Raw genomic sequence first — 25,531 nt, 5'->3', positions numbered from 1 at the left:
AGCAACGGTAAAAAGCACAAAATTATTCGAATGGCTTATTCATTTTCAATGCGTTATAAGATTCATAAATATATAAATATAAAACCATTCCTTGTGTTTTGGTGATAAATAACCGATATAATATCAATCATGTGCTGTCTGGCAACGCCATTCCACCGGTACAAATGGACCCTAGCAAGTGTGACCGTGCGTTGGATTCGGTATTCTAGGTAGAAAAAGCAGCTACCTTACTGCATCCATCAGTTTTTTTTCGCAAAACTTAAGTATCTTGAAAGTAATATATCCGTAGAATTGCACAAAATACGCGACCAGAACGCATGGAGAACGGAGTGGAACATGGTGTGGACGAGGCGGGCGAGAACCAGGTGGTGAGCAGCTCCGATGGCGAGGGAGACTGCGATGGTGAGGGTGAGGTGGAGGGGCAGCCGCCGCCGCCGCCGCAAATAACAAACGATTGTGTTGGCGATGCGGAGCAAGAGGGGGAGGGGGAGCGTGCACCAGCGACGACCGAAGCTGTGGACGCCACTCCGAACTCGGGGCCACCGCCCCTGGACGGAGCAGCACCTGTGGCCATGCTGGAGGACAACCTGTGCGACAAGGATGTGGACAGTGATGCTGGCGACGAGGACAACGACGACGAGGTGAGCAAGATACCATAAGCTCGTTGAAAATATATAATATTTCCTATGGATTCAATTCAGACCAAGGAGAACTACGAGGGCTTTAATGGCACCGGGCGCACCGTCACCCTGCAAACGCTGATGGCTGCCAATGTCCTGCAGCCGGGCCTGGGTTTAATGACCATCGAATATCTGGGCCAGAAGTTCGTTGGCGATCTGCTGGCCGACGGTAAGATCAAATCCCATGAGACTGAGACAATATTCCTCACGCCCAGCGCCTGGGCAATGCACTGTAAGCGGATCATCAATCCGGAGAAAAAGAGCGGCTGCGGCTGGGCCTCAGTCAAGTACAAGGGAAAAAAGCTGGACGCCTACAAGAACACGTATCTGCGAAAGTGCGCCCTGCAAAAGGAGACGCCGCTGGATGATTGTGATCTGGGTAGGTAAAGTCCACTTGCTTTATAGTCCTTACTAATTCCATCGAATCTGTAGATGCCGAACGCAAAACTGACTCCCCGGAGATTGTCGTCAAGCGAACCGTTTTCGCACATAACACCGTTTCGAATCGCAATGTAGTTCAGTGAGTAGACCAAGTGCATCCTGAATTTTTAAGGGGGTGGTTTTTCAAAAAAATAGAGAAGTAGTCTCAATCAATTTCGGCTGATAACAACAGCTTCTGTTAGGAATTCGAAATTTATTAAATACTATATTTTTTGAAAGTATTTTTCAAATTAATGCAATTTGACGAAATATCTATAAAAGGCTTACTCAGGGGAAACACCTTAAATGGACTTAATCCAGCTTGAGCATACATTTAACTAAGAAAGTCTTGTAATCTAATTATTTTTACCCACAGCGATGCTAACATGCTGATTGAATCGGTGCCCTTTACTTCGGTGGGCAAACTGCAGCCTTTTCTCATCACAGTCAACTCCTCTGCCCTCCTGCTGGCCGATTTCCACTGCCACTTGACGGTGCGCGAAGTGTGCGGCTATCTGGGTGGCACCTGGGACATGAACACACACAGTGAGTCCGGCTCGGCTTGCGATTCATACTACATAGGCATTTTCTACATGTTTCTTCATTTCAGCTTTATCCATCACCAAGACATATCCGTGCCGCAGCACGCGCTTTGATCGCCAGCGAGCCGGCGAAGTGGAGCGTGATATTCAGAAGATGATGATTCAGGATCAACTGCTGTTGGTTGGATGGTATCACTCGCATCCCAAGTTTCAGGCGGAACCCACGTTGCGCGACTGCGACGCGCAGTTGGACTACCAAATCAAAATGCGCGGCGCTAGCGATCTCACCTATACGCCCTGTGTCTCTCTGATTATATGTACGTGTCATCTGCACAACTACTTTTGAAGCTATTGAAGCCTTAACCGAAAAATAATTTTATTCTTACAGCCCCTTACTACGATGAGAATCCTACCCTGGAGTCTGTGGTCAAGTGTATTTGGATCGTTCCGCCTAACGAGAACAGGCAGTCCATGGAGTATGGTCGACCAATGCTGATGCAGTATTCCGTGCTGCCGGACAAGGAGATACCCGAGGAGGTGCGCTCTGAGATACAGCTGTGCGTGGACTACTACTCGCAGTACCGGAGCGAGATGGTCAAGTTCCGGAACATTTATAACAACGACGTTACCTACAACGAAAAGCTGAAAAACACACTTTACCCAAAGTTTCCCTCCAAGCAGAGCGATAAAGCGCTGTGGAACTGGATCTGCGCAGTGCTGGATTGTGAGCAGGAAGACGACTTCATTCCACCCAAGACCATCAAGATCATCGACAATGATGAGCTTGAAGTAAAGGAGGAAGACAAACCTGTTGTCCTTATGGACTTAAGCGGCGATATCAAGATAAATCCACCTAAAGAGGAGCAGTTCAGTGAAGCTATTGCTGCTTTGGAGGATAGTGGGCGCAAGGCTGAGGAGGAATCCAACGCTCAGGCGGAGCAAAAGGCAAGTGAACTCAAGGTGATGTCTCTTCAGGAGCAGCTCTGCATGCCGTCTGGCCTGAATATGAACCCGGTGCGAATGCTATCGCCTCTTGCCACGCCCAATCCTACGAGTCTACCGCCAGTGCTGCCCAATTTGGGGGCTCCAGTTTTGCCAGCAACGCCCAACCAGCTGCTTCCACCGCAAATCCCCGCAGTTACCGCGCCACCTGCCATCACACCTGCAGTGACGACTTCGGCCCTGACTTCCGCTTTGAATGCCTCGCCCAGGGACAGCCCAATCACTATCCAATCGAACTCTGCCAGTCCCGCCAAGTTTGAGGTTCCAGTAAGGGCGTCACCGTCGCCCGCCAAATCGGATACCTCGTCCCACGCATCCACCTCCCGCACCCGCAACTCGCCTGCGCCCAGTCCGGGCAAGTTCAGCGTCAGCGATATTGCTCGGAACAGCCCCAGCATCACGCCGAACAAGTATGAGGCGGGTGCCGCTGCTTTGGTGCCTCCCGCTGCCGCTTGTCTGCCCACGGCCAATGATCTGATGGCTGCTAGTTTGGCTCAGCTGGCAGGACAGCTTCCTCCGAATTTCCTTCAAGGCGATTTGGCTGCGCTGTTCCAGCAACAGCGCAAGGATTACGGCAGCTCCTCTCTAAACCAGTTGGCGGCGGCAGCAGCCAAGGTGGGTGGATCTAAGCAAAGCAATGCCTCTGCATCGTCCGGTTTGAATGACCCCAATGTCGCAGCAGCTGTGGCTGCCTACTCGAATAGCTTCAATATGCCGCTGCCCACGGGCGTGGGAATTGGAGGAAGTGGAAACAGCAACGCCCATAGCAGTAGCAAGTCCAAGTCGGAGCGATCATCGAAGTCCTCGTCCTCATCTTCCTCCTCGAACTCCAGCTCAACTTCCAATTCGTATAAAACGAAATTGATGAAGGAGCTGGATGAACTTAAAAACGATCCGTTAAAAATGAGCGAGCTCATTCGGTCTCCGGAATATGCAGCACTTCTCCTCCAGCAAGCGGAAGCCCTCGGAGCCACCACCCTGGGCACCTTGGGATTTGGATCTGACTACAGCTATCTGACAGGAGCCGGACTGGGAGTGCCTGCTGCTAACGCTCTGACTGGAGGTCAATCCTCAAACTCTTCATCTAGCAAGTCCTCGAAATCTTCGCCAGCAGCAGCGGCGGCAGCTGCTCTCAGTGCCGACTACAACAACCTTATTCAGGCATCGAAATTGCTCGGCTATGACTCTTACATGCAGCAAAGCAAGCAGAGCAACGACCTCAACGCGTTCCTGCAGCAGCAAATGGCAGCAGTGGCAGCTGCCTCGATTCCACCGCCTCCACAGGCTGCCTCCAGTAGTAGTTCTAACAGCAGCTCGTCCAAGAAGCAGCAACAGCTACAGCAGCAACATCAGCAGCAGCAGCAGCAACAACAACAGCAGGCAGCTGCACAGGCGGACTACACAGCACTATTGCAGACGTACACCAAGTTGTTTGATCCCAACAACCAATTTGCTGCGGCGATGTCCTCCAACAAGCACATGGCAGGAGCCCACAATGAGCTGTCCGCTCTACTCTCATCGGGAGTTGGAGTCGGAGGAGGAGCGAGCGGAGGTGGGTCTAAGCAAAAGCAGAAGGACATTCAGAGCGATATGCTAAATCAGTTGCTGCAGCTGGAGAAGCAGGATTCGGAGATCAAGGCATTGCTATATCGTCAAAATAAAGCTGCAGCCGACTTGGACGCCCTGTTTGCCACACCCTCGGGTGCCGTGGTGGGAGCTGGCTCCTCAGCAAATGCCATGAAGTCGGGAGGCTCCTCGGGCAACGCTGGGGTTTCCGGAATGTCTTCACCCTCATCTCTATCCAATCAAGCAGCATACTATAATGCCTTGGCGCAGGAAAAAATGCAGGACTACGCTGCCTTCTTTCAGCAGCAACATGGCAAATACGGCATACCCGATCCATTGTCAAAAACCACACTGGCAGCTAATAATATGTTCATGACTCCATCGGCGTTGTTCAAGATCCAGCAGGAATCGCTGTCGGCCATGATGATGAAACCACCCAAATCCACGACGCCTTCGTCGGCGCGTACCCGGGAATCATCGGCATCACCAGCTTTGGAGCGCCTGACGCCCACAAAGTCGGCTAGCAGTAGCGGTAGCGGCGGCGGAGGCAGCAACTCCAACTCTGGTGGCAAGTACAACTTTAGTGCCGTGGACCTGGCCATATCGAGTGTGCCCTCGAACACACCATCGCCAGCTCCCTCCGATGGAAGCAGCAGCTCTTCGCATCGACGACCCTCGCCGGACATAAGCCGCCTCTACGGAGAGCTGGCACCGCCAGGAGGGCTGCTCGGCAGCGGTGGAGTGCCCAAGAAGCGCATGGAATTCGCTTCGGTGGCCGATCTGGCTGCACCGCCGCCGGCCAAGATGCCGAAAAACAACATGGCCGACGATATCTTGAATCTGTCGCACGACTAGGATGGCTGAATCGGAATCCTTGCCAGCGCAATCGAAGTCGCAGTATTTTCCCAACAGTATATATTCCCATACGTAATGCCGCGTTGCATCCATTAGCAAACCAGAGTCGGTCATTTTAATCGCCCAGTTAGTATCTCCCGGGACAATTATTTTAAAATGTTCGTCTCCTTTCTTTTAAGTTTATGAATTTCTAAACATGTATTTTGTATACCTTGGATTATTTTTCACAACAAGGATATGCCGTGCATATCTCAATCGAAACAATTATCATCCGTATAGATTTCGCCAGTCCTACAAGTGAATTTCCGCTTTTATTCACCTCACGAGCGCTGTATGTCCTTAAACGTTTAATTTAATGTACTCTTACTAATTTAGGTTTAATTACCGCATAAAAGTACTTTAAGTATTTTAATATACAGACAGCGCACACATCACTGTGTATTGTATTGCCTACCGTATTAACTATAACTTTGAATCTTTGCCGCAATAAATTAAACGACTAGTTACTTAGTTTACAAAATCTGTGTAATATTCTATCGATTTAGTTCGATGCTCAAGAAATCAACAGTATACTGTTGCCCGTATTTTAAAACTGCTCGTCTATATTTAAGAAGTATAGCCCATTTTTAAACCAGAATAACCGCTATGCTAAGTGAATCACGTATGCTTTGCAGTGGTTCTGCGGCTCTAGTTAGTTGGTAACAAAATCAAAACAATCCGCACGCATCAACAACTGGGGGGCAGGTGTTTATCTCTGGTATCGTTCGCCGCTTTTTAGGGGACCGGCCTTTGCACGGGGACTAGTTTCTCCGGCCAGTATTCAAAACACTCGGCATCCAACGACGGAGATCAAGTGGCCTGACTGGATCGAGCATATATAAAGAGGGGTCGCCTATGATCCGTAAACTTCAGTGCTCTTATAAACCGCCGGAGGAACAGTCATGTCGGAATACAAGGTGATCATTCTTATCATTATATGAATAAAAATTCAGTGTTGGTGTAAAAAATGTGATGAACAATTAAAAAAAATTTTGTGCAGATAGGATATGAAATCTAATGCTTATATGATATGTATTTTCAAATCTTCCACATAAATTTCTATACAAGTTAGTTTTCTAAACTAATGAATTGCGTGGCAAATATGTGCAAATGTTAATTCCACATAGTTTTCCGATTCTTGTTAATCGGGTTGTATTTGTGCGTGCCTTGCCTGGTTATAAAGACAACAAGTTAACGACTTGAATAATTTTATCATCTTCCATTTCATTTTATCTAGTGCTTATTAACAAAATATTGATATTGATACGGCGGTTTTTCAAGAAAAGAAATGCATTCTAAATTTGAAGAGAAATGTTACTCAAGTGGGTTTATTTTGCATTATAGTACCTCTCGGGCTTTGGCTCTCACTTCTCATCAGAGGACGAGCGGTATCCCAGCTCTTTGCCAGTGGGACAGAACTCACCTCAAGTGTGCCCCTACGAACTCTACGCGGAGCAGCTCTCCGGTAGCGCCTTCACTGCTCCCAGGACGGAGAATGTGCGCACCTGGCTCTACAGGAAGTTGCCCTCTGCCGTGCACCTACCATTCCAGCCCTTCAAGGGAGCTGAGTACTTCAGGCAAAACTGGGATGAGCAGCCACCAAATCCAAACCAGGTGACTATCATGGTTAGGTATCAATATAAGCAGATATATGTTGTTTTATTCACGGCTTAGCTTCGTTGGAAACCCTTTGACCTGCTTTCGAAAGACGGAAAAAGGGTGGACTTTGTGGAAGGCTTGCACACGGTTTGTGGAGCGGGAGATCCCAGATCTCGTCATGGCCTCGCCATACACATTTACTCCTGCAATGGCTCCATGGAGAGTTCGGCCTTCTACAACAGCGACGGCGACTTTTTGATTGGTAATAGTTCTAGTCCTCGGCTGTTTGAAGCTGGCTCACATTTTGAATCATTGTGCTAGTGCCCCAGCAAGGAGTCCTGGATATAACCACAGAGCTCGGAAGGATGTCTGTGGCGCCAAATGAGATTTGCGTTATACCACAGGGAATACGGTTTGCAGTCCACGTAGATTCTCCTTCTAGGTAAGCCAGAAGTTTACATAATGACCACTAAAATCCATCCATTACCCGTGTATAGGGGTTATATCCTGGAGGTGTATGATGGTCACTTCGTTTTGCCTGATTTGGGTCCCATTGGTGCTAATGGATTGGCCAATCCCAGGGATTTCGAGACACCTGTGGCCTGGTTCGATGATCGCGATGTAAAGGGTAAATAATGATATGTAATAAATTAAAAAGTGGTAATAATATAAATTGTTTTTGAAAGACTTCCAGGTGATTTCCAAATTCCAGGGCGGCCTCTTTGTGGCCAAGCAGAACCACACCGTCTTTGATGTGGTTGCTTGGCACGGCAACTATGTGCCCTTCAAGTACGATCTGTCCAAGTTCATGGTGATCAACTCGGTCAGCTTTGATCATTGCGATCCCAGCATTTTCACCGTGCTCACTTGTCCCAGCCTAAGAGCTGGAACGGCCATAGCCGACTTTGTGATCTTCCCACCCCGCTGGTCAGTGCAGGAGCACACCTTCAGGCCACCCTACTACCACAGTAAGTGGATAAGGTACCATTATTTCCATCTAATGGCTATCTGTGTTGTTAGGGAACTGCATGAGCGAGTTCATGGGCCTGATTCTGGGCAGGTATGAGGCCAAGGAGGATGGCTTTGCAGCAGGAGGAGCGACCCTCCATTCCATGATGACGCCACATGGTCCGGATGTCAAGTGCTTTGAAGGTGCCTCGAGTGCCAAGCTGGTGCCGGAACGCGTGGCCGAGGGCACTCAGGTGGGTTGGATAACTAATAGTCTCAGAAAGGGTCTAATAGCCTGCATTTCCCTAAAGGCCTTCATGTTCGAGTCTTCCTTAAGTTTGGCCGTCACCAAGTGGGGCGAGGAAACCTGCCAAAAACTGGATGCCGCGTACTACGAATGCTGGCAGGCGCTGAAGAACAACTTTCAAATAACTCAAAATTAGGGTGTTTAACTGAAGAAAGCGCGTTATGATAAAATTACATTTAATTTTATTGGTAAATGTTGTTGCTTGGGAGAAATCCTTTGGACAAACCAAATGCCTATTTGATTTAATGTAAAGTATAAATAATTGAAAGACTCAGCTTTGTAACTGGACGGACGAATGGAACTACAAAGTGATGGAATATTTTCTGGGAATTTTTGTAATCATAATTAGAACTATTGTAAAGAGATGTGGCCATACAAGAACCGCAATGAACGGCAGTAATATACATCGATCAAGTAGCCTAAAGATAAATTTAATTGAGTTCTTACAGTCTAAATGTGATACTAGGCGCGGATCGGGGACCTCGATTACTGAACACTTGGCTGCTGTTCAATCGGCAAACACACAATTGATTGCAATTGACCTGCGCGGGCTCGCTTGTCTTTGGGAATTCGGAGGTTCCATGGGAATTGGTCACATTGTCGTCCGATCGACGGCTATATAAGCACTTGGTGTCACAGTTGCAGGACCCCAATCTGTAGTTATTCGGAGCTGGACTGCAATATTGGTGGGCCGAGGCCTCCATGCTCTCTCGTGCCCCGGAGCAGTAGGTGTCCAGCGTATCCACGGTGCTAATTAGATCCGGGGTAAGCTCCGGATGCTGACGTTTGGCCAGCCAGTAGGTTCGCATGTCGCCCTTGCCCTAATGTAAAATTGATGTTAATTATCTCATTCGACTGATTTGTATTAAAACACACCTTGATGCTGGTCAGACCCCTTTCGATGCACACATAGCTACCGATTACCTGGAGCAGTTGGTAGGTGGCTTCGGATATGTGAATTCTCATGGAGTCACCAGTGCTCTCCATCCGACTTGCTGTGTTCACCGTGTCCCCGAAAAGGCAATATCTGGGCATCTGATTCAGGGATAAGGTGTATGTCAGAGATATTGTATATAGTTCGAGTTCCGTACCTTCTGGCCCACTACGCCTGCTGCACAAGGACCTGAGTGAACTCCGATACGGAGCTGAACTGTCTCGGTGGGCTTGTGCCGGATCTTGAGATTTCCCACTGTCTCTAAGAGGTGGAGGGCCAGTGAGGCTATCTCCCCTGCATGACGACTTCCATTCTGCAGTGGCAGTCCGGACACAACCATATAGGCATCTCCAATTGTCTCAACCTGAAACGGGAACTCCTGAGCACATATTCACCCGTCTAAGCGGCAACAAACCTTATAGACGTCATAATTGGATATTATCGAGTCGCAGCAGGTGTACCAGTCGTTTAGCATCTCCACCACCTCGAAGGGCGTGCTTGTGGTGCAGAGTTCGGTGAATCCCACTATATCGCTGAACAATATGGTGACGCAGTCGAAGCATTCAGCCTCGACAGGATCTCCGCGCTTCAGAAGCTCGGCTACAGGTCTGCAGGAGATGGAATTGGAATGGGTAAGTGGCATCCTAACTAAAGCAGCATTGCAGCAATCACCTTGGCAGCATCTGGTAAAGGAGCATATCGGTTTTCTTCTTCTCTTCGTACAGCAAATTGGTTCGCTCCTGAACCAAGCCCTCCAGATTGTAGGCATATTTCTCCATTATCGATAGCATGTTGTCGAATATATTGGGTTTTCTGGAATTGAAATGCAAGGAGTTAGCTTACGAAAGTCTTATCCAAAATGTGGTACTGACAAGCCAGCCTGCAGCTCCTTCAAGTGCATGCGAACCAGTCTGATATCGGGCCTGACCTCGGGATCCTCATCCCAGCACTGGCACAGGCATTTGCGGATGTAGTCCGGAATGTCCAAGTGGGTGTGCGTCAGAGCAGGTCGGAATACGCCGTGCTGCAGCATTTCCGGGCACTTGACAAACTGAATTATTTCTGCAGCAGCACAACATATACATTTAATTCATTGTTATTATGGTGGTAGTTAAAACCCACCCTCTTTTGAGTAGGTCGTGTCACCCCAAGGACCCTTGCGGCCAATCATCTCGTAGAGCAGTATCCCAAAGGAATAGACGTCCCCCTTCTGGGATCCGCGTCCAGGTCGGTAGGCGTCCCTCAAAAGCTCCGGCGCCATGCAGAGGGCACGTTTCAGTTCCAGTTCACTCCTGCAAACGTCACAAAACGAGAGTGTGTTGTATTATCGGGAGAGTCCGATGACTTTTTTATATTTTATGAAAGGATTTCCAAGCTTAGAATGGCCGTGTGCTCCCTAGGTGTTGTGAACCAAAAGTAAACTAAATGGTGGCGAACAACAGAAAAATCCATAATATAAATATCGTTACTTGTTGGGCTCTTCTTGGCCAGCCTTCAGCTCGTGCAGTCCAAAGTCCGAGATTTGGCACACCCATCGGGAGTCGATGAGGCAGTTGCTGGATCGCAGGTTGCCATGGGATATTATCTCCGAGTCGTGCAGGTAGATCATTCCCTTGAGGATATCGGACACGAGCGAGGAGATGAACATGTGGTCCAGATGCAGGTCTTCGTTGGCCAGCACGTCCTCCAAGCTGCCCCGCGCACAGTAGGTGGTGAATATGATCACGGAGCCGTGATCCGTGGAGGCCCCAATGAAGTTGATAATGTTCTCATGCCGCACCTGAACGATTGTTGTTAAAATGCTTAATACTTTATTGTATTTGGCTGACCTACCTCTCTCATCGATTTCAGTTCCTTGCGAATTGATCGCGTGATGTCTACGCTTTTTTTGTGAATCTTTTTCATGGCCACAATATTGCCACGAAATAGAGCTGAGATATGGGTGAGATACATTAAATAATTTTATTTTAGCTTATTATCAGGTTACCTATATTTGTAAAGGACCTTTTGTTGGGCTCTCCAACCACTAAAATGCTCTGCCGGCAGATTTGGAACTAAAATAATAGTTTTTGAGACAGAAAGGGTAGTTGTTTGGTCATAAATTTTATAAATGTGTAACGCACAATATTCTTATTAGTGGGATTGTTGTATTCGCCAAGATTTATCACGGTCACATCCTTCATGTCCACTTTCCACAAGAGACCTGCCAGAGTCTGTTCATACCGGTAATGCCTAAAAAGAAATACACTTAGATATATTTTCGCTGATACATTTTAAGCATGTATTTATACTTGATTAGCAGAGCAAAAGCCACAACAACAACGAGGGCGCAGAGTGGACCTGAAACCAGGTACCGCCAGTCAAGTTTCTTCCGGGGACACAGTTCGCCATGGAAACCACATATGGGTTCTGCGAGCGGAGGACGCCCATTCAGCCATTGGATGGGTCTATCAGTCTTTATGTAGCGGAATTCCTGGGGGTTTTAATATTGTGATTACGTAGTTAGTATACAGTGGTTCTAGTTGACTCACAGGGATAACAGAGTTCTTGTCGTAGGCAAAGAACCCAACTGGCTGCATGGACATCTTGGCTAGGGAACCTACCGAGCTCCCACTGCCCACATCGTTTTGCAGGGTTATGACTGTGTAATTACCCTCAGCATCGCCATTGGAGTCTATGTAAACCTAGAAGATAGTAGAGGTAGTTTGGTTAAATGGTTAATAAGGCGATAGTGCTATACTTACATCAAAACCTTGAATGGAATGGTAGGACCTGTTGAAAATGTGACTCATCACCAAGTTTCCGTCGTATATATCACCGCCCAGTCTTAAAACTTCTGTTATAGCTCGAACATAGATCATAACACTGTCGTAAAGATGTAGGCCATATATGGGCACCTATAAATATGATAGTGAATAAGCAAATCCATTGAAATTCGCATGGTTCAGAAATAAGGGAAAGCTTTAAAAAATCGAAGATTTCCTACCGATATGTTGTCAAAGACACGTTGATGATATGGCACCAGAAATGGGGTTTTTCGGGCATAGTCTTTTATTTTTGAACAAATGTCGCTGCAAGCATAAGTTCATACAAATTAATAGGCTGCTTTCAATATTTTTTTCAATTATTTATTTAGCATGCAAATGATTTCAACATATTTAGGGAAATGGTCATAAATAATCCTCTTGAATTCCTTTAGTATTATCAAGTATAGAAACGGCCAATAAGCTAATTATATTCTAGATCTTTATCTTTTCCTATTAAAATACGCTAAACCCATGCTTAAAATTAGGCACTACTTTGACCAAACGAAAAACTCCAAGAGATTGTAAAACTACCAGCTTAAAAATGGATTAACAATTGCTAGAAAGACGCAACAAAAATACGCACAGTTAGATAACTAGGAGTCAGATAAATTACCGAATATGGGGGTTTTGTGGATATGTCATGCTTATTTTTATAACTGAACGAAATGAGATTTTGTCCAGCGATTTGCTCTTTTCTTTTCTAATATAAGGATCTAAATAATCTGGAATAGATAGTGCATGCATTAGAATTCTAGCTCGGACTGCCGATCCGCACAGTTCACTTACTACGTTCCATAATGTTCACCCTTCGGTTGGAGTCGTAGATCTCGTCGTCCACGGAAACCACGATGTAGTCCCCACTCTCGAGCAGCCGACGATTCTGGAGGCCTCGCACAAAGTCCACCATGGCAATGTGCTCCCCAATGAACACATAGACTGTTTTGAAGATTCGATGATATACTTAAAAACTTGGGTCAATTTATAGTTCAACTTACTGCGAGTTGTGGCAAATGTTTCTTCTATGATTTTATCGATCTGCGAAAGGGTCTTGGTGGTTGGTATGTAGTCCGAAATATATTTAAAGTGACTGATGGTGAAGTTCCTGGCTTCCGCCAATTCCTGTTCCAAAAACACTAAATAAGCTGCAAAATTCTTCACATTACACTCACTTGAATGGCGCGGGCCACATCCGAGCCCCAAATCGGCTTGGAGCTGACTACTATGGAGAACTTATTCCAATGAAAGGCGTTCAGTAGGCTGATAACGCTTTTCGAGACCTGCAAACATGTAACTTCTTTTTGTAATGCAGTTGGGTAGGATATAATCAAGAACTCACCTTGGAAGCTGGAGCCAAAGTTCGTGCAAAGGTGTGAAATGTACTCTTGTTGGAGACAATTGGATCGGAGCATTTCTGTGGGATTGAAAAAAGGTATTTTGTAGGATGTCTAGATAGATTGAATATTACTAGTGTAATTGCCCACCATCTAGCAATAAGTATATGATGTTCTAGCCTGAAAGGAATTGAATTTGTAAACTAGGACTAGGATAAATAACAAATGGGCTCTAAAGTTGTGTAGTGTCTTTTGTGTTCAAGGAATGCAGGTTATATAGCTTTTGTTCCGGTGCACTTCTTTATGGCAATGGGCACATAAATTGTGGATCAGTCTCCCAAGCAAGAGCTATCTTCATAAGTAAAGGGCAAGGCGCTCTGCTCTCGAATTGAACACCTGTGACCCAGATTCGAGTAATGGGTCTACTAACGAAGGAAAGCATTGGTGTGTTCCAGGCGGAGGCCAGCAGCGCCTCCGTGGTGCAGCTCTCGTCGGGACCGATGAATGCGGTCACGCCAGCTTCCCGCATCTGTGTCATCGCCCTGGCAACGGAAACGGAAGTGGCAACAGAAGCGGCAACGGCAACCGGAAAAGAATGAAATTTAACATGGCATGCAGGATACAGCTACTTAACTTAATGCCATACGAATGAATTACCTCAATGGTTTCACGCGGTAGGCGCTCATTTTGTGACCAATGTCAACCGGCTTGAAGGCCAACTTCTTGCCCGGCAAAAGGTTGGGGTTCTTGTTCACATCCTCGATGGCAAGTGGCAGTCCGCCGAGCGTCACCTAATGTAAATAGGGTCAATTAAAGTCAGCGATGAGTAGTGAATAATAACACCAGATCCTGCCACCCGCGAAGTGCTCCCCGCGCCAAAGGACACTTAATTTATTCATGTTGTGCCAGTTGTGGAGGACCAACGTTAAGCACAACAAAGCAATGCAAAACACTATTATGTACACTACGGGTGTAGCTAATTTAAAAATAAATAATACATGCGAATGAAGCTTGTCCTTTACTAATTGCAACAGAAGGGATTTCACAAGAATAAGCTGGTTCACTTAATTAGTTAAAGAAATTCACCAGAAAGAATTTAATAAGCCGAAAGTTTTCTTATATATAAAACTCCAGATTGTTGAATTGCATATTTGCGTTCCGTCAGTGGCATTCAAATTGCAGAAACCAAAGCTTATTAAAATTCCATTTGCTGCATTAATAAACTGCGCAGGATAACATTGCCTTTCCGCGCTCAAAATTGTTGAATACCTACAGTTCAAGGCAGTTCATTTAGTAATATATTGTTCCGTAATAAGACTTAAAATTTGTGATATATATCACATTACCATATACAACAGAGGTTAATTTTTAGAAAATGCCTCCTATGCGGTGAGCACTATCATCTCAAAGCCGAGCAGATCGTTGATTCCCCGGACGTAGGCCCGCAGCTCGTGGTCTCCGTTATCGATGTGCCTGGCAGCCAGCATCTGGAGGTTGAGTCTCACGGCCAGCACCAAGCTGGTGATGGCCAGGATGAGCAGGTAGTTCCACAGCACAACAGCCAGGAAGACGAGCAACAGACAATTGTCAGCCTCGAAGCAAACTTCCTGGGCCAGACACTCCCACATGTGGCAGGGGAAAAGGCTTAGGCCCTGGGACACCTTCATGCTCCAGGGCACAAGCATCACGGGACTGCATTTTTGCCACACGGAGAGGCCTGCTGTGCGCAGCCTGGAGAAGAACCCCCCGAGCGGTCCGCTGCTGGGCAAGTATATCAGGCCGTATCCGTAGAACACAGCGCCCATGGCAAAGCCGGAAAGCAATGGACTCCAGGCCAGCTCCCCCAGTTGGGCCACCAAGTAGACTCGGGTCAAAGGGCGTGGGAGCTGCGGCGATTGGTCTATTTGGATTTTCACTTCCAGCATCGAGAGCATTAGGGTCAATTGGAGCACCGTGAAAATGCAGAGGTAGCGATGCGTGCGTACCATGTTGGACACATATTCACGCATTTTTGGAACGCAAGGTAAATGTAAAATTTGGATTTTTTCAAAGGAATTTTGGCAGACAGGTACCGAAACTGCTTCTAGTTTAAATTTGTATTTTTCGCGAATTCCGTGAGGATTACATGAAAAAGATCGATTCCCAGAAAAAACCCTATTTCCACACAAACTTGTTAAATTAATTTTAAAATTCAAAAAGTTTTCCCCTCTTAAATCGAAAAGTTTACTTCCCCATCGAAATCCAAAAGTTTGCACACATTTTTTCCCAGCTCAAAAAGGCTGTGAAATGTACACATGTACATACGTATATACCATTAAAAAGTCTTAAAGGTTCAAAACGCTAAGCAATCGAAATCCCTGGAAACCGAAATGAAAGGAAATGGGAATTAGGGCGACCACATATTCACAAGATTAATTAAGCTTTTAGTGTTTCGGCCAAAATTCTGCCGTACAGATTTAAAGATTTTGAGCTTACCCCACGCCTGTCACGAAGAAATTTAAATTTCTTTTGGGGATGGAGAAAATGCTGAAGTTTTCGCCTATAGCAACGTAATACTGTGCACAAAAGATGTTCGCTAGGAATTTGATAAGCTGTTCCTAGCGGTTTTAAGAGCACATAAAGATAAAAAGTTGAAGAAAATACATTTGTAACATATCCAAATCCAAATTTGAATTTAAAGTTTGGTGAGCCAAAAACCATAACCTATAAAAGCACTTTGTTTAATATCATAAATGGTTTATAAGAGCAATTAAAATCCAGAATATTTTTGTGGTTTTTTCCCGATAATTTCGATGCTAGTTATTATTCATTCAGTTAAAATGGGTTGTTAAATTATCTGGGCTTTGCAATGGTTGACTTCATTTATAAATTATCGTGGCGCATTTGCGAATGTCATTTAATCCTATTGCTATTAACAACATTGAAGCGTTTAACTGTAAGACCGTTTAAGTACTCCTCTTATCTCTCATTAAGGGAATTCAAAACCGATTTCATATTACATTCGGAATTCTATAAAAAAGCTGCTTAAGATTAAATTGAGTTTTTCTTAAGGAGCATTTCTAAGCCCATGATGGGAAGTCAGCGGAAGTGTTGCAGATTTTATTTTTCGGTACAGAGGCGTATAACGTTGAACTTCAATTTCGAAATACTAATTTTTCTCAATTATAGATACATTACATTACGTGATAAACAGCATTTATCACACTATTGATTGGAAATGTAAAGATAATGCAAGCAATTTCATTCGCATGTTGTAAATGACCTTTTTCCGATATGAATTTTGCAATTTAACTGAAATAATGAAAACTGAACATCACAAAATAATTAAGTAATTGATATCAACAAACTTAAAACGCCAAAGCGAAGGAAAACCAATCTATATTAATTAACATGTACATTATTAACATTAACATTAACATTAATTAACATGCTTATCATGAATAATCATGATTATGGATCTCAGTATCATTATAAACCTCATTAATTATATTGAACAAAATTAAACATATTGCAATTAAGACGGCTATTGTAGTTTGTGTCATGAACTTCTTGAAAATGTGTCCCTTTTTTATACATTTTTAAATTAAATTGCTCCTTTGCCCTATACTTCCCTTTATTAAGAAGGGAGCAAAATGCACATATAATGCTCGTATACGTGTATGAATATGAATTTCTTATGAAGCTGTCATAGTAACTGAAAAACTGAAAAGTTGCTGAAATGCGGCTTAAACTACAGTTGGTTCCTATTAATTTAAATGTGCAGGCATTGAGTCCTTTTTATACCCGTTACTTGTCGAGTAAAACGGTATACTAGATTATCTTAATCGGATTTTGAAGTGGCATGCCTCTAAATATTTGTGAAGCATTTCTCTAAAAAGTTGCATTTAAATTTAGAAAATTTTTGTAATTTAATTTTTTTTTTTTTTTTCTGTTGTAGAAATTCGAAAAAATTAAAAAATGTCCCAAGGCTGAAGTTCTAAGCTCCATAACTCAACTTATCTTAAGCGGATTTTGAAGTGGCATGCCTCTAAATATTTGTGAAGCATTTCTCTAAAAAGTTGCATTTAAATTTAGAAAATTTTTGTAATTTAATTTTTTTTTTGTTTTTCTGTTGTAGAAATTCGAAAAAATTAAAAAATGTCCCAAGGCTGAAGTTTTATACTCCATAACTAAACTTATCTTAATCGGATTTTGAAGTGGCATACCTCTAAATATTTGTGAAGCTATACTCTAAAAAATTGCAATTGAATTTGAAAATTCATTTTCCTTTATTTTTTTCTAATTTTTTTGATGTTCTGATACTGTAGAAATTCAAAAAAATTAAGAAGGATTCTGAATTCCGAGCCGTACAGTAGATAACGAAAAATACAAATAATGAGGTATTTAAAGTTCAAATGTTTTTAATAAATCCTATTTCAGCTGATTAAATTCCTGCTTTTCTATCCATTAAGGCGCTGTCTTCCAATCCATATAGCCAATTAATTTTTATTTTGATGCCCTCTAGGCCAATTTACTCAGGAATGTGATTGTGCCAAGGGGAATTATAAATCTAACAAGAAAAACAAATGAGAAAAGGTTCTGCATCTACATGAAAAAGTTGACTTACAAGACAAATAAGCACAAGTATATGTGGCAAATTACCCCATTTCTGTCTATGCTGGCTTACACTATTCAGTTTATGCTGTTGAAATATTGTTTAAGTTGCGAGCTTCTGGTGAAATGTAAATGGAGCTCAATAAAGGCAACACTGGCTTTAATAAAACTGAATCCAATTGTATCTTATCACATAAAAAAGGTGACAAAGGCAGCTTTTTTGGCAGAAATAAGAGCACATAATTTTATGATCCACTCTTATTTTTGTGCTATCTCACATGTCCGAAAAGGTCCAACAAGAAATGTGACTCGTTCTGCTTTTGGCAATTTATGAAGCGGAGCAGGACTCTTGATGGATTTGCTTTTAAGCTGCGAATTTCGTTGGCAAATAAATGGAAGCCACGAGCACACTACTACAAGCAGTTTGCCTTTTCCGGGTCCCAATTAAGCTTGGTATAAAAGAAAATAGCCCTCAACGGATTACCGGCCTATCAATGGGATATAAAGGGAATGCATTTATCTCCATTGTTCTCTATTTTTATTCATCACAGATCAGATGGCCGCTGTCAATCCTCATCGAAAAACATCAGAACATCAAAACAACAAGTTGAAGAGTTGGATGGCGAACCAGTACGAATAGGAAACACTTTAACTTATGTATGTGAAACTTTCATTTAAGCTAGGCACATTATATTTGCCTACAATTTCGACAAAAAGGTATAATAACATAAAATATATAATATACTTCAACGACTTCGTACATAGCAACTAGATATTTGTCACTCATTTTCCCACATTAAATTATTTGATCCGTTTAACCAGCTATAATTCACAGCGCAGTTAGAGTATTTTGTCAAATGCCTCGAGGGACGCATGATGAGTTTGATTAGGGCAACAGAACAGTCCCTTCAATCATCGTGCTGAGCCATAAATGTTGGCATATTTTTGGGACAGGACGCGTTGACTTGTGCTGCAAAGTGGGATTGCCATTTGAATTGCAAATGCGGCAGGTTGCTGAATTATGCATGCACATACACGGTTACCACAGGACGAAATTCACAATTAATTTGGATAATACAAGTATGTCTCGAATTTAAAACCGCCTTAGCAGCTGGCTCACTCACTCGCATCTGTGAATATTCAGCTAGGAATCCAATATGTATCGTATCCGACAGTCGGCGCATGGAGGAGACGGCGGCTCCGGCGGCCAGAGGATTGCTCCGCTGACAGCCGAGCAGGACGACGATGCAGGAGAATGCAGCGCTGGAGGCGGACAGACCTGGCATCCTCAAAGGCAATAAAGTTTTATTTCACACGCAACTGAAGCAACTGACACCGACACGGCCACTGACAGTTCCAGAATCCGACCCACTGTATCAAACTGACTTTGGAGCACTTGATCCAACTCGTGGATTTTCACATGGTCGCGGTAGCACTAGATGCCACAGCGGACAGCAGAAGTCATTTATTTGTCCAGTCAAATCCGACGACTCGTTTATCCCGATCGGTGTGCGTACATCCCAGCTAGAGGGTCCAACTTGTTGCTCCGCTTTTCCGAGCTCCGTCCCGGCAATTCAACACGCCCGTAGTCCGTCGCAGACTGTGTTCGTGCTATCCGTGGTCCTGCTTTTATAGCCTGCGTGCTTCGTGCGCCTCGGCGGAATTCGCATTGGTTCCGGATACGAAGAGGAGCCGTGGGTGGGTCTTTTGGGTGGCCAGCAGGACGCGCCGGAATTAAGTGGTCTATGAATGACAGCATCAGCAGAGCCTCGGGGATCAGGAGCGGGACAAGTGGGCGACTGTGGCCAGTTGGCCAGTTGGCCGGTTGGCCCGTTGGACAGTCCGACAATTCGACAGGATGCTAAGGACTTTGTTTATTTGTTTCTCTTGGCAGCCAAAAATCATTCGTTTCAAATTTAGACTGACCCCAGTGATGACTTGACCGAACATCACGGCTGTGGAGCACACTTTTTTTCCTGTTCCTGGTTATCATCGAGGCAATTTTCATTCCCAAATTGCAATAATACATCCTCCTGCAGTCTGACACTCAATTATGGAAAGAGTCTTTTGATTTGGGTTGCCAGGATGGGTTGCGTAGCATGGTATGGGCTTCCAGGCCTAATGGCCTGGCAGCCTTTTAATACTTTTGTTTGTTGACGGTTTTCAGAACGTAATTGTGCATAAATCATTTTAAGCCCCAACTTGACCTTGAGGTCCTACAACAAAATACAGCATAAAAAGCGATGCTTAACCTATATTCTTTTGAAAGCAAGGACACCCTTTATCGTGGTGCGTTGTAGAATTGAAGTTCAAGGACAGCGAACTGTGAATTTTGGTGGCTAGTTTCGAGCTTTTCAACGTAATCCCTAATCCATGCTTAACTTGCCACAAAGGGGTGGCTGTGGGTTTTCGACAGAAATCCAAGGCAAATGTTTTGGCTTATGGGACCGAGCATCGCGGAACCTGAGACTTACTTTGCATAAAGTACTTTCCTTTAACAGTAATTACGTTTTTACAAATATCTACATTCTTTGGTTTCGATTTCCAATTTGAGATGTCATTAGGACTCTCAAGGGGCCATCCCAAAACAGGCTATCATTTGCTAAGCACCTGTACTAGGCTTTGATGAAAATGCCATGTGAGAAGTAATTTGCCAAATGAATTTGCGATACAGTGCGGAAAAGCGTTGTAAGGCCATAAATGCTTGTGTGCAGCATTTTAAACTCATTGCAAGGAACACAAGCTCTTAAGAAAAAGCTCTCAAACATTTTAGTACACAAAATAGGAGCACACATATTTAGCCAAGTGTAACTGTACTTAGGCATATCGCATGACCATACCACCCATAACCATACACCCATTCATTCACATTGTATTTGAATATTCACCTTCTATTTGTTTTCTGCGTGTCGTAAAGATCCAAGTTCAATTTCAACGCCGACTCACAATTTGATTCCAGTTGAGCCGACATGTAAGCTGATTGAAATGAAAATTTAATTTTAGCTCCTCCTCGTTTCCATTGGCATGTTACTCCTTTGTGAATCTTCCAGAGAAGCACGATTATGGAACCATGACAATGCATATCATCAAGTGAAACAGAATTGGCAACGAGCTGGCTCTTCCTCCACCGTAAATTGTGCATTGACAGGATAAGTTCGCAAATATTCATATCTGACATCAGTTTCTACAGCATATTAATATGCCAACTCTCTTTCAGCAAATTATCGTTTACTGCCATTTGTCAAAACTTTTACATTTCCATGGAAAAGGAATAGGTTGTCCATTATATGAACTCCTATTGTGTGATATTGAATTTATGCATTTCTTCTTGAAATGGGAAGCTTTTCCATTCCGCTGCTGGAATTGAGTCAGAATAAATAGCATACTATTAAACTTGTTAAATTGTTAAGAATAGCAAGTGAATAAAACACCAGTGGAACTTTCAGCTAGCAATATGGGTGCACACATACTCAGGATTATGACACACAAAAGTTGCCAAGAAAGTTCTCTCAAACTCTGCTTTTCCGTGAATGGCTATGTATATAAAATAAACATTAAACTTGCTTCCGGGGAAAACCTTGATTATTCATTAAAATACCAAAAGGCAGTACACAATCAGGCAATTTAGAAGTCGTAGCTCCATTTCCTTAGAATAAATACTCTTCCTTTCGCCCTAAAAACTTGTCTATAATATTATTCAATACCCTGAAGTGGTAACGTTCTTGCAACAATAATACATATATGTACATACATAATATATATAAATATTTGGGTTTGGGAGTATTCCTATTTTTATTGTTGTGTATTTTGGCTTTACGTTGATTTACATGCCTGGTTGTAAACTTATTTATAAATGCTGAATTTGAAATTAAGAGTGCGCTGATGGTAGAATATTCGATTCCTTCACTGGTAATGGGCGAGAGCCTCCTTGTTGATAACGCCGGCATAACTGGTGTACTTCGGCGAGGTTCCATTAAGGGCGATGAACTGCTCCGCCACCTCCACGGCGACGCGGACCTGCGCCTCCGAGGTGCTCGCGCCCAGATGCGGCGTGGCCACCACCTTGGGATGACTGATGAGGGCCTTGGTGACCGCAGACTTTGGTGGCTCCTCGGGATAAACGTCGAAGGCCGCGCCGGCCACTTTGCCGCTCTCAAGGCCATCGAGCACGGCCTGCTCGTCGATGATGCCGCCTCGGGCCACATTCACCACCTTGACGCCCTGTTTGCACTTGGCCAGTGTCTCCGTCGATATGAGGTCTAATGGAATAAGCAAGGAAATCTTAAATGTAAATCACTCGGGAAATGTAACCAGATCAATAGGAAGAGCTACGAGTATCTACATATATTCAGCAATTTACGTATTAATGCGCCAACTTACTTCTGGTGGCTGGAATCAGGGGCGTGTGCACGGTTATGTAGTCCGCCAGTGGCCAAATCTCCTCCAGCGTCATCTTCTCGATGCCCGCCGCCTGGGCCTCCGCCTCCGTGGTGATGGGATCGTAGCCAATAATCTGCAAAGCACTCAGGGTTCGATTAAAATTCCACAGTAGGTAAATACCCCATCCGAACGCACCCGCATGCCCCAGGTCTTCATCCGAATGGCGACCTCGCGCCCAATGCGTCCTAGTCCGAGCACGGCCAGGGTTTTTCCATACAGCTCCGTGCCGGCATAGAGCTTCCTGTCCCAGCGACCCTCCTTCATGCTCTGGCCAGCGGGGACGACGGGACGGGCCAGGGAGCCAATTAGGATGCACGTCAGCTCACAGGCCGAAATGGAATTGCCACCCGGAGTGCTGAAAGCGACGAGAGTTTAGTTAAACATTCCCTAAATGCCACAAAAGACACTCGCTGTTGCGCTGAGTTGGGCGTTTCTGGTGGCAAAATGGGTGGCGTTTGTTGTGACTAGACAGCATTATGCAAATTCCGCCGAAAAAGAATTGGATGAGAGCAGGGAAATATGGCCATTTTCGCGCTTGGCTACCAGTATTCCAGGCCAAACCACCCAAAACCCTCCGTCGACACTCGCCGTCCCCTAATTATGCGTGTCAAACGGCGTCAATTGACCCAAGTCATGGCTATTCTGGGCTGGGGTGCCATATCAGCTGCCAATCCTGCGATTCGGAATGCGCATAATTATTTGGGCGCTGCGCCATCGGAGATTACTCTATGGTTCACACCATAAACACTGCAGTTTGTATACCCCATTTATGAACTGTGTTTAACCTATTCATACCGAATTAATGAATGGTAATGTATTCGAAGCCTCATGTTTTCTGGTAATTGATGATTATTATCAACTAATTATTATTATACTTTCATAAATCAGAAACAATGTAAAATTCCAAAACAAATGATATCGGAGCCGCAAATGGATTCAAATTTTATCAGCATGGTATACAAACGAGTGGAAAAATATCCATGGAATTTATTACATTGAAATAACTCCAATTGAGCATAAAATAAGTACTTTCAGACTTTCAACTTCAAAAATGAGTTGCTATTTTGGCTTAGTGTTCGTGTGTTCAATGCACCGCGGGATTATGGAGCACTTACTTCAGGACAACGACATTTTGGGCCGTGGCTGCGGGAACATCGATGTTGTCAACACCCGCCCCCGCCCGGCCAACGACCTTCAGACTGCCGGATCCGGCGGCCAAAACTTCCGCGGTTATTTTGGTATCCGAGCGAACGATGGCTGCGTCGAAGTTCTGAAATGCGGTGTAATTTAATAATTAGCAACTGGGTAAATGTAAATATTTGTCATGTAATTTCCTAACTCATTTCGCGGATGGTTTACATTACAGTTTTTTTTTGGAAACGTGATTGATACCATCTAAACCTGTATTTTATCATAAGTTAAAGCCAATCGCCTGGCATAGGCTTCTGGTTATGATAATTGAACCCCTTGACATTTTCCGGTTATTTTCGGTCTTACTGAAAACAATTTATTTAATGTTGAGGCAACATCGTCTGATCTGCCGGCTGTTTGATAAGAACTACCGATAATACTAAACGTTGATAACAATGTCTGGCACAATTATTCACAGCAGATTATTGCCATTTAAAAGGGATAGTTTCTTTTTGGTAAAATGAAATTTAAAATTGCATTCCGAAAAGTTGTTAAAAATTTAGTTTAAAATGAACACGAGAGTACGCTATATTCGAGCTACTCGCCTATCAGCTACCCATTACTTAGCTTGGGAGTGCAAACAAGAAATTTAAACATTTTTTTGGCATATCGAAAAAATAAATGAAAAAAATAAAAATAATTTTTAAAGTGGGGCGTTACAAACTGTACTGCCTAAGATTTACTCAAATCCGCAACTTACTTGTATAGTTCCCGAGATCACAGCGTCATACGGACAGAAGGACGGACTCGGCCAGTGATTCTGATCAAGAATATATATAGTATCTTCAACCTGTTACATACTTTTCAACGAATCTAGCATGCCCTACCATTCACCCTACGAGTATTGGGTATAAAAACAAGTTGGACTGGCCAAATTATTTTCTCTCTGCGAACGATGCAAATATTTTTTCGTCAAGTACTTAATTTCTGACCCTTGCAACTTGTTTTTTGCCATCTAATAACATTGCCAAAAGAATCTGTCTCTAAATCAAACAAAATTCAAAACATGCATTCGTGCCCATGCAGGCATGAATGGGTTTAACTAATTGAGAAAGCAACAGAAAACCAATTTAAATAAATTAGGAGAGTAATTGATTTTGATATGAAAAAGCCATAACATAGTCTGTTCTAGTTATTATTTATATTATTGATATAACGGGAGGAAATATTCTGTAAGGCTTAATGGCTTAGAAAAACATGATTTAATGGTCATCAAGATTCTATTTCACTTAAATTATTAAAAAATTGTATTTTAAAGTCTCTTTATATTCAATAGCAATTATGTTAAAAAAAAGGGGTCAACTCCTTATCATTAGTTTTAAAAAAGTAACTAGTTACTAGTAATTTATATAAGAATAAGATAGTTTATAGTTTTCTAGTTTATGGTCTTTGTAGCCTAGTCACAGGCTAATTGAGTTTATGTAACTCCCACGCGTACTAACATATATGCATACCTACATATATATGTACATATCTCAGCTCATGCACATGTTTTAAAGCCACGCTTGAATCACTCGAAAGCTTTCACTCGAAAGCGACTTATCTCGTTCATACGTATGTACATGCATGTACTTGCCAATTTACCTGTGCTGAAATCCCTAAGCCACTTACCTTAACTTCCTGACACAGTTCCTCCACGGGGAGTTTTAGCTTGTAGGTAACCTTGTCAAAAAAAGCAGGAGAATATATGGTCAACAACGTTGATTAAATTGTGCAATCAATTAAATGCTTCTGTTGTCTCTTTGTCCACTTCTAAGCACTTTTACATGCTTGCAAATGCACCTACAGTGCGCACTCGATAGCCAAATTCAACAGAATATGTATATTGTATGGATTATATTGCATTGTAGGTATTATTAAATAAATTAAATATTTTGTATTTTGTAATTTGTTGTATTTTGTCCGAGGGCGCACTGTACTTTTGAGCACTTGTATGGGTGTAAGCTTTCGCTCACTCCGACAAATAGTCGACTGTCACGTCAGGGGATTGGGAACCTTACCTTTATCCCATGCTGTTCCAGCAGCTCCACGCAGGATTTGTCCACAGCATCGCAGACCAGCACTTTCCTGATATTGAGGGGCATGTTTGGGTTGGTAGTGATTACACTGATCAGTCTGGACACACAATCTGCTCGACTGCGTTAATTCTTGCTAATTACTTTCCGCAACTCACGATCTGCGCCGCCGAGCCAACAAATTGAACTGACTTCGAGAGCGGGTTCCTCGGGCCATCGAACCTGACTTTGAATGCCTCTCGCCGGTTGTTGTTTTACTGTG

The 25,531-nt window shown here is 43.8% G+C and overlaps 5 protein-coding genes across 9 annotated transcripts; 2 read left to right on the top strand and 3 right to left on the bottom strand.

Moving 5' to 3' along the window:
* Positions 1-128: 128 nt before the first annotated feature.
* LOC6543225 (MPN domain-containing protein CG4751) lies at positions 129-5,580 on the top strand. The gene is made up of 6 exons (XM_001969822.3): positions 129-641; positions 702-1,059; positions 1,113-1,200; positions 1,477-1,646; positions 1,711-1,959; positions 2,031-5,580. The coding sequence occupies exons 1-6, from the start codon at positions 318-320 to the stop codon at positions 5,063-5,065; spliced, it is 4,224 nt and encodes a 1,407-aa protein (XP_001969858.1). The 5' UTR covers positions 129-317; the 3' UTR covers positions 5,066-5,580.
* Positions 5,581-5,960: 380 nt separating this feature from the next.
* Positions 5,961-8,388, top strand: LOC6542662 (homogentisate 1,2-dioxygenase). The gene is made up of 8 exons (XM_001969821.3): positions 5,961-6,021; positions 6,449-6,718; positions 6,779-6,965; positions 7,025-7,145; positions 7,201-7,331; positions 7,390-7,671; positions 7,724-7,905; positions 7,963-8,388. Exons 1-8 carry the CDS (start codon positions 6,007-6,009, stop codon positions 8,092-8,094), a joined length of 1,320 nt encoding a protein of 439 aa, XP_001969857.1. The 5' UTR covers positions 5,961-6,006; the 3' UTR covers positions 8,095-8,388.
* Positions 8,362-19,221, bottom strand: LOC6541707 (guanylate cyclase 32E). 5 transcript variants are annotated; one of them, XM_015158981.2, is made up of 23 exons: positions 18,748-19,221; positions 13,688-13,821; positions 13,461-13,572; positions 13,036-13,110; positions 12,869-12,976; positions 12,695-12,818; positions 12,486-12,635; positions 12,313-12,421; positions 11,879-11,963; positions 11,637-11,789; positions 11,424-11,576; positions 11,184-11,365; positions 11,016-11,124; positions 10,880-10,946; positions 10,726-10,823; positions 10,362-10,672; positions 10,015-10,184; positions 9,765-9,954; positions 9,565-9,705; positions 9,308-9,500; positions 9,050-9,256; positions 8,835-8,993; positions 8,362-8,779 (listed from the first exon to the last, which is right to left on the bottom strand). In XM_015158981.2, the coding sequence occupies exons 1-23, from the start codon at positions 18,907-18,909 to the stop codon at positions 8,402-8,404; spliced, it is 3,570 nt and encodes a 1,189-aa protein (XP_015014467.1). In that variant the 5' UTR covers positions 18,910-19,221; the 3' UTR covers positions 8,362-8,401. The 5 variants fall into 5 exon arrangements, with proteins under 5 accessions (XP_015014467.1, XP_026834465.1, XP_026834466.1 ...); XM_001969820.3 differs by lacking the exon at positions 11,879-11,963 and adding an exon at position 12,162 and having other exon boundaries at positions 8,402-8,779; XM_026978664.1 differs by lacking the exon at positions 11,879-11,963.
* LOC26526387 lies at positions 14,306-15,103 on the bottom strand. Its single transcript, XM_015160012.2, has one exon. The coding sequence runs from the start codon at positions 15,037-15,039 to the stop codon at positions 14,413-14,415; it is 627 nt and encodes a 208-aa protein (XP_015015498.1). The 5' UTR covers positions 15,040-15,103; the 3' UTR covers positions 14,306-14,412.
* Positions 19,222-21,396: 2,175 nt separating the features above from the next.
* Positions 21,397-25,471, bottom strand: LOC6542885 (D-3-phosphoglycerate dehydrogenase). Its single transcript, XM_001969819.3, has 6 exons — positions 25,255-25,471; positions 24,866-24,916; positions 23,179-23,333; positions 22,199-22,418; positions 22,004-22,136; positions 21,397-21,882 (listed from the first exon to the last, which is right to left on the bottom strand). The coding sequence occupies exons 1-6, from the start codon at positions 25,336-25,338 to the stop codon at positions 21,527-21,529; spliced, it is 999 nt and encodes a 332-aa protein (XP_001969855.1). The 5' UTR covers positions 25,339-25,471; the 3' UTR covers positions 21,397-21,526.
* Positions 25,472-25,531: the final 60 nt, after the last annotated feature.

Source organism: Drosophila erecta, unplaced genomic scaffold (genome assembly GCF_003286155.1).
Source record: "Drosophila erecta strain 14021-0224.00,06,07 unplaced genomic scaffold, DereRS2 tig00000055-arrow-pilon, whole genome shotgun sequence".
NCBI lineage: Eukaryota > Metazoa > Arthropoda > Insecta > Diptera > Drosophilidae > Drosophila > Drosophila erecta.
The sequence above is the reverse complement of the archived record's forward strand: the minus strand, read 5'-3'. Positions and strand labels throughout refer to the sequence as shown.

Bases quoted from the DNA above. Each gene is read 5' to 3' on its own strand.
- LOC6543225 (XM_001969822.3), top strand. From the start codon at position 318: ATGGAGAACGGAGTGGAACATGGTGTGGACGAGGCGGGCGAGAACCAG. The intron at 1,201-1,476 runs GTGAGTAGACCA...TTTTACCCACAG, and splicing joins TCGAATCGCAATGTAGTTCA to CGATGCTAACATGCTGATTG. The intron at 1,647-1,710 runs GTGAGTCCGGCT...TCTTCATTTCAG, and splicing joins CTGGGACATGAACACACACA to CTTTATCCATCACCAAGACA.
- LOC6542662 (XM_001969821.3), top strand. The intron at 6,719-6,778 runs GTGACTATCATG...TTCACGGCTTAG, and splicing joins AGCCACCAAATCCAAACCAG to CTTCGTTGGAAACCCTTTGA. The intron at 7,332-7,389 runs GTAAATAATGAT...TGTTTTTGAAAG, and splicing joins CGATGATCGCGATGTAAAGG to ACTTCCAGGTGATTTCCAAA.
- LOC26526387 (XM_015160012.2), bottom strand. From the start codon at position 15,039: ATGCGTGAATATGTGTCCAACATGGTACGCACGCATCGCTACCTCTGC.
- LOC6541707 (XM_015158981.2), bottom strand. From the start codon at position 18,909: ATGCCAGGTCTGTCCGCCTCCAGCGCTGCATTCTCCTGCATCGTCGTC. The intron at 11,366-11,423 runs GTGAGTCAACTA...TAAAACCCCCAG, and splicing joins ACAAGAACTCTGTTATCCCT to GAATTCCGCTACATAAAGAC. The intron at 8,780-8,834 runs GTGTGTTTTAAT...ATTTTACATTAG, and splicing joins GGGGTCTGACCAGCATCAAG to GGCAAGGGCGACATGCGAAC.
- LOC6542885 (XM_001969819.3), bottom strand. From the start codon at position 25,338: ATGCCCCTCAATATCAGGAAAGTGCTGGTCTGCGATGCTGTGGACAAA. The intron at 23,334-24,865 runs GTAAGTGGCTTA...ACCGCATTTCAG, and splicing joins AACTGTGTCAGGAAGTTAAG to AACTTCGACGCAGCCATCGT. The intron at 22,137-22,198 runs GTGCGTTCGGAT...AGTGCTTTGCAG, and splicing joins TGAAGACCTGGGGCATGCGG to ATTATTGGCTACGATCCCAT.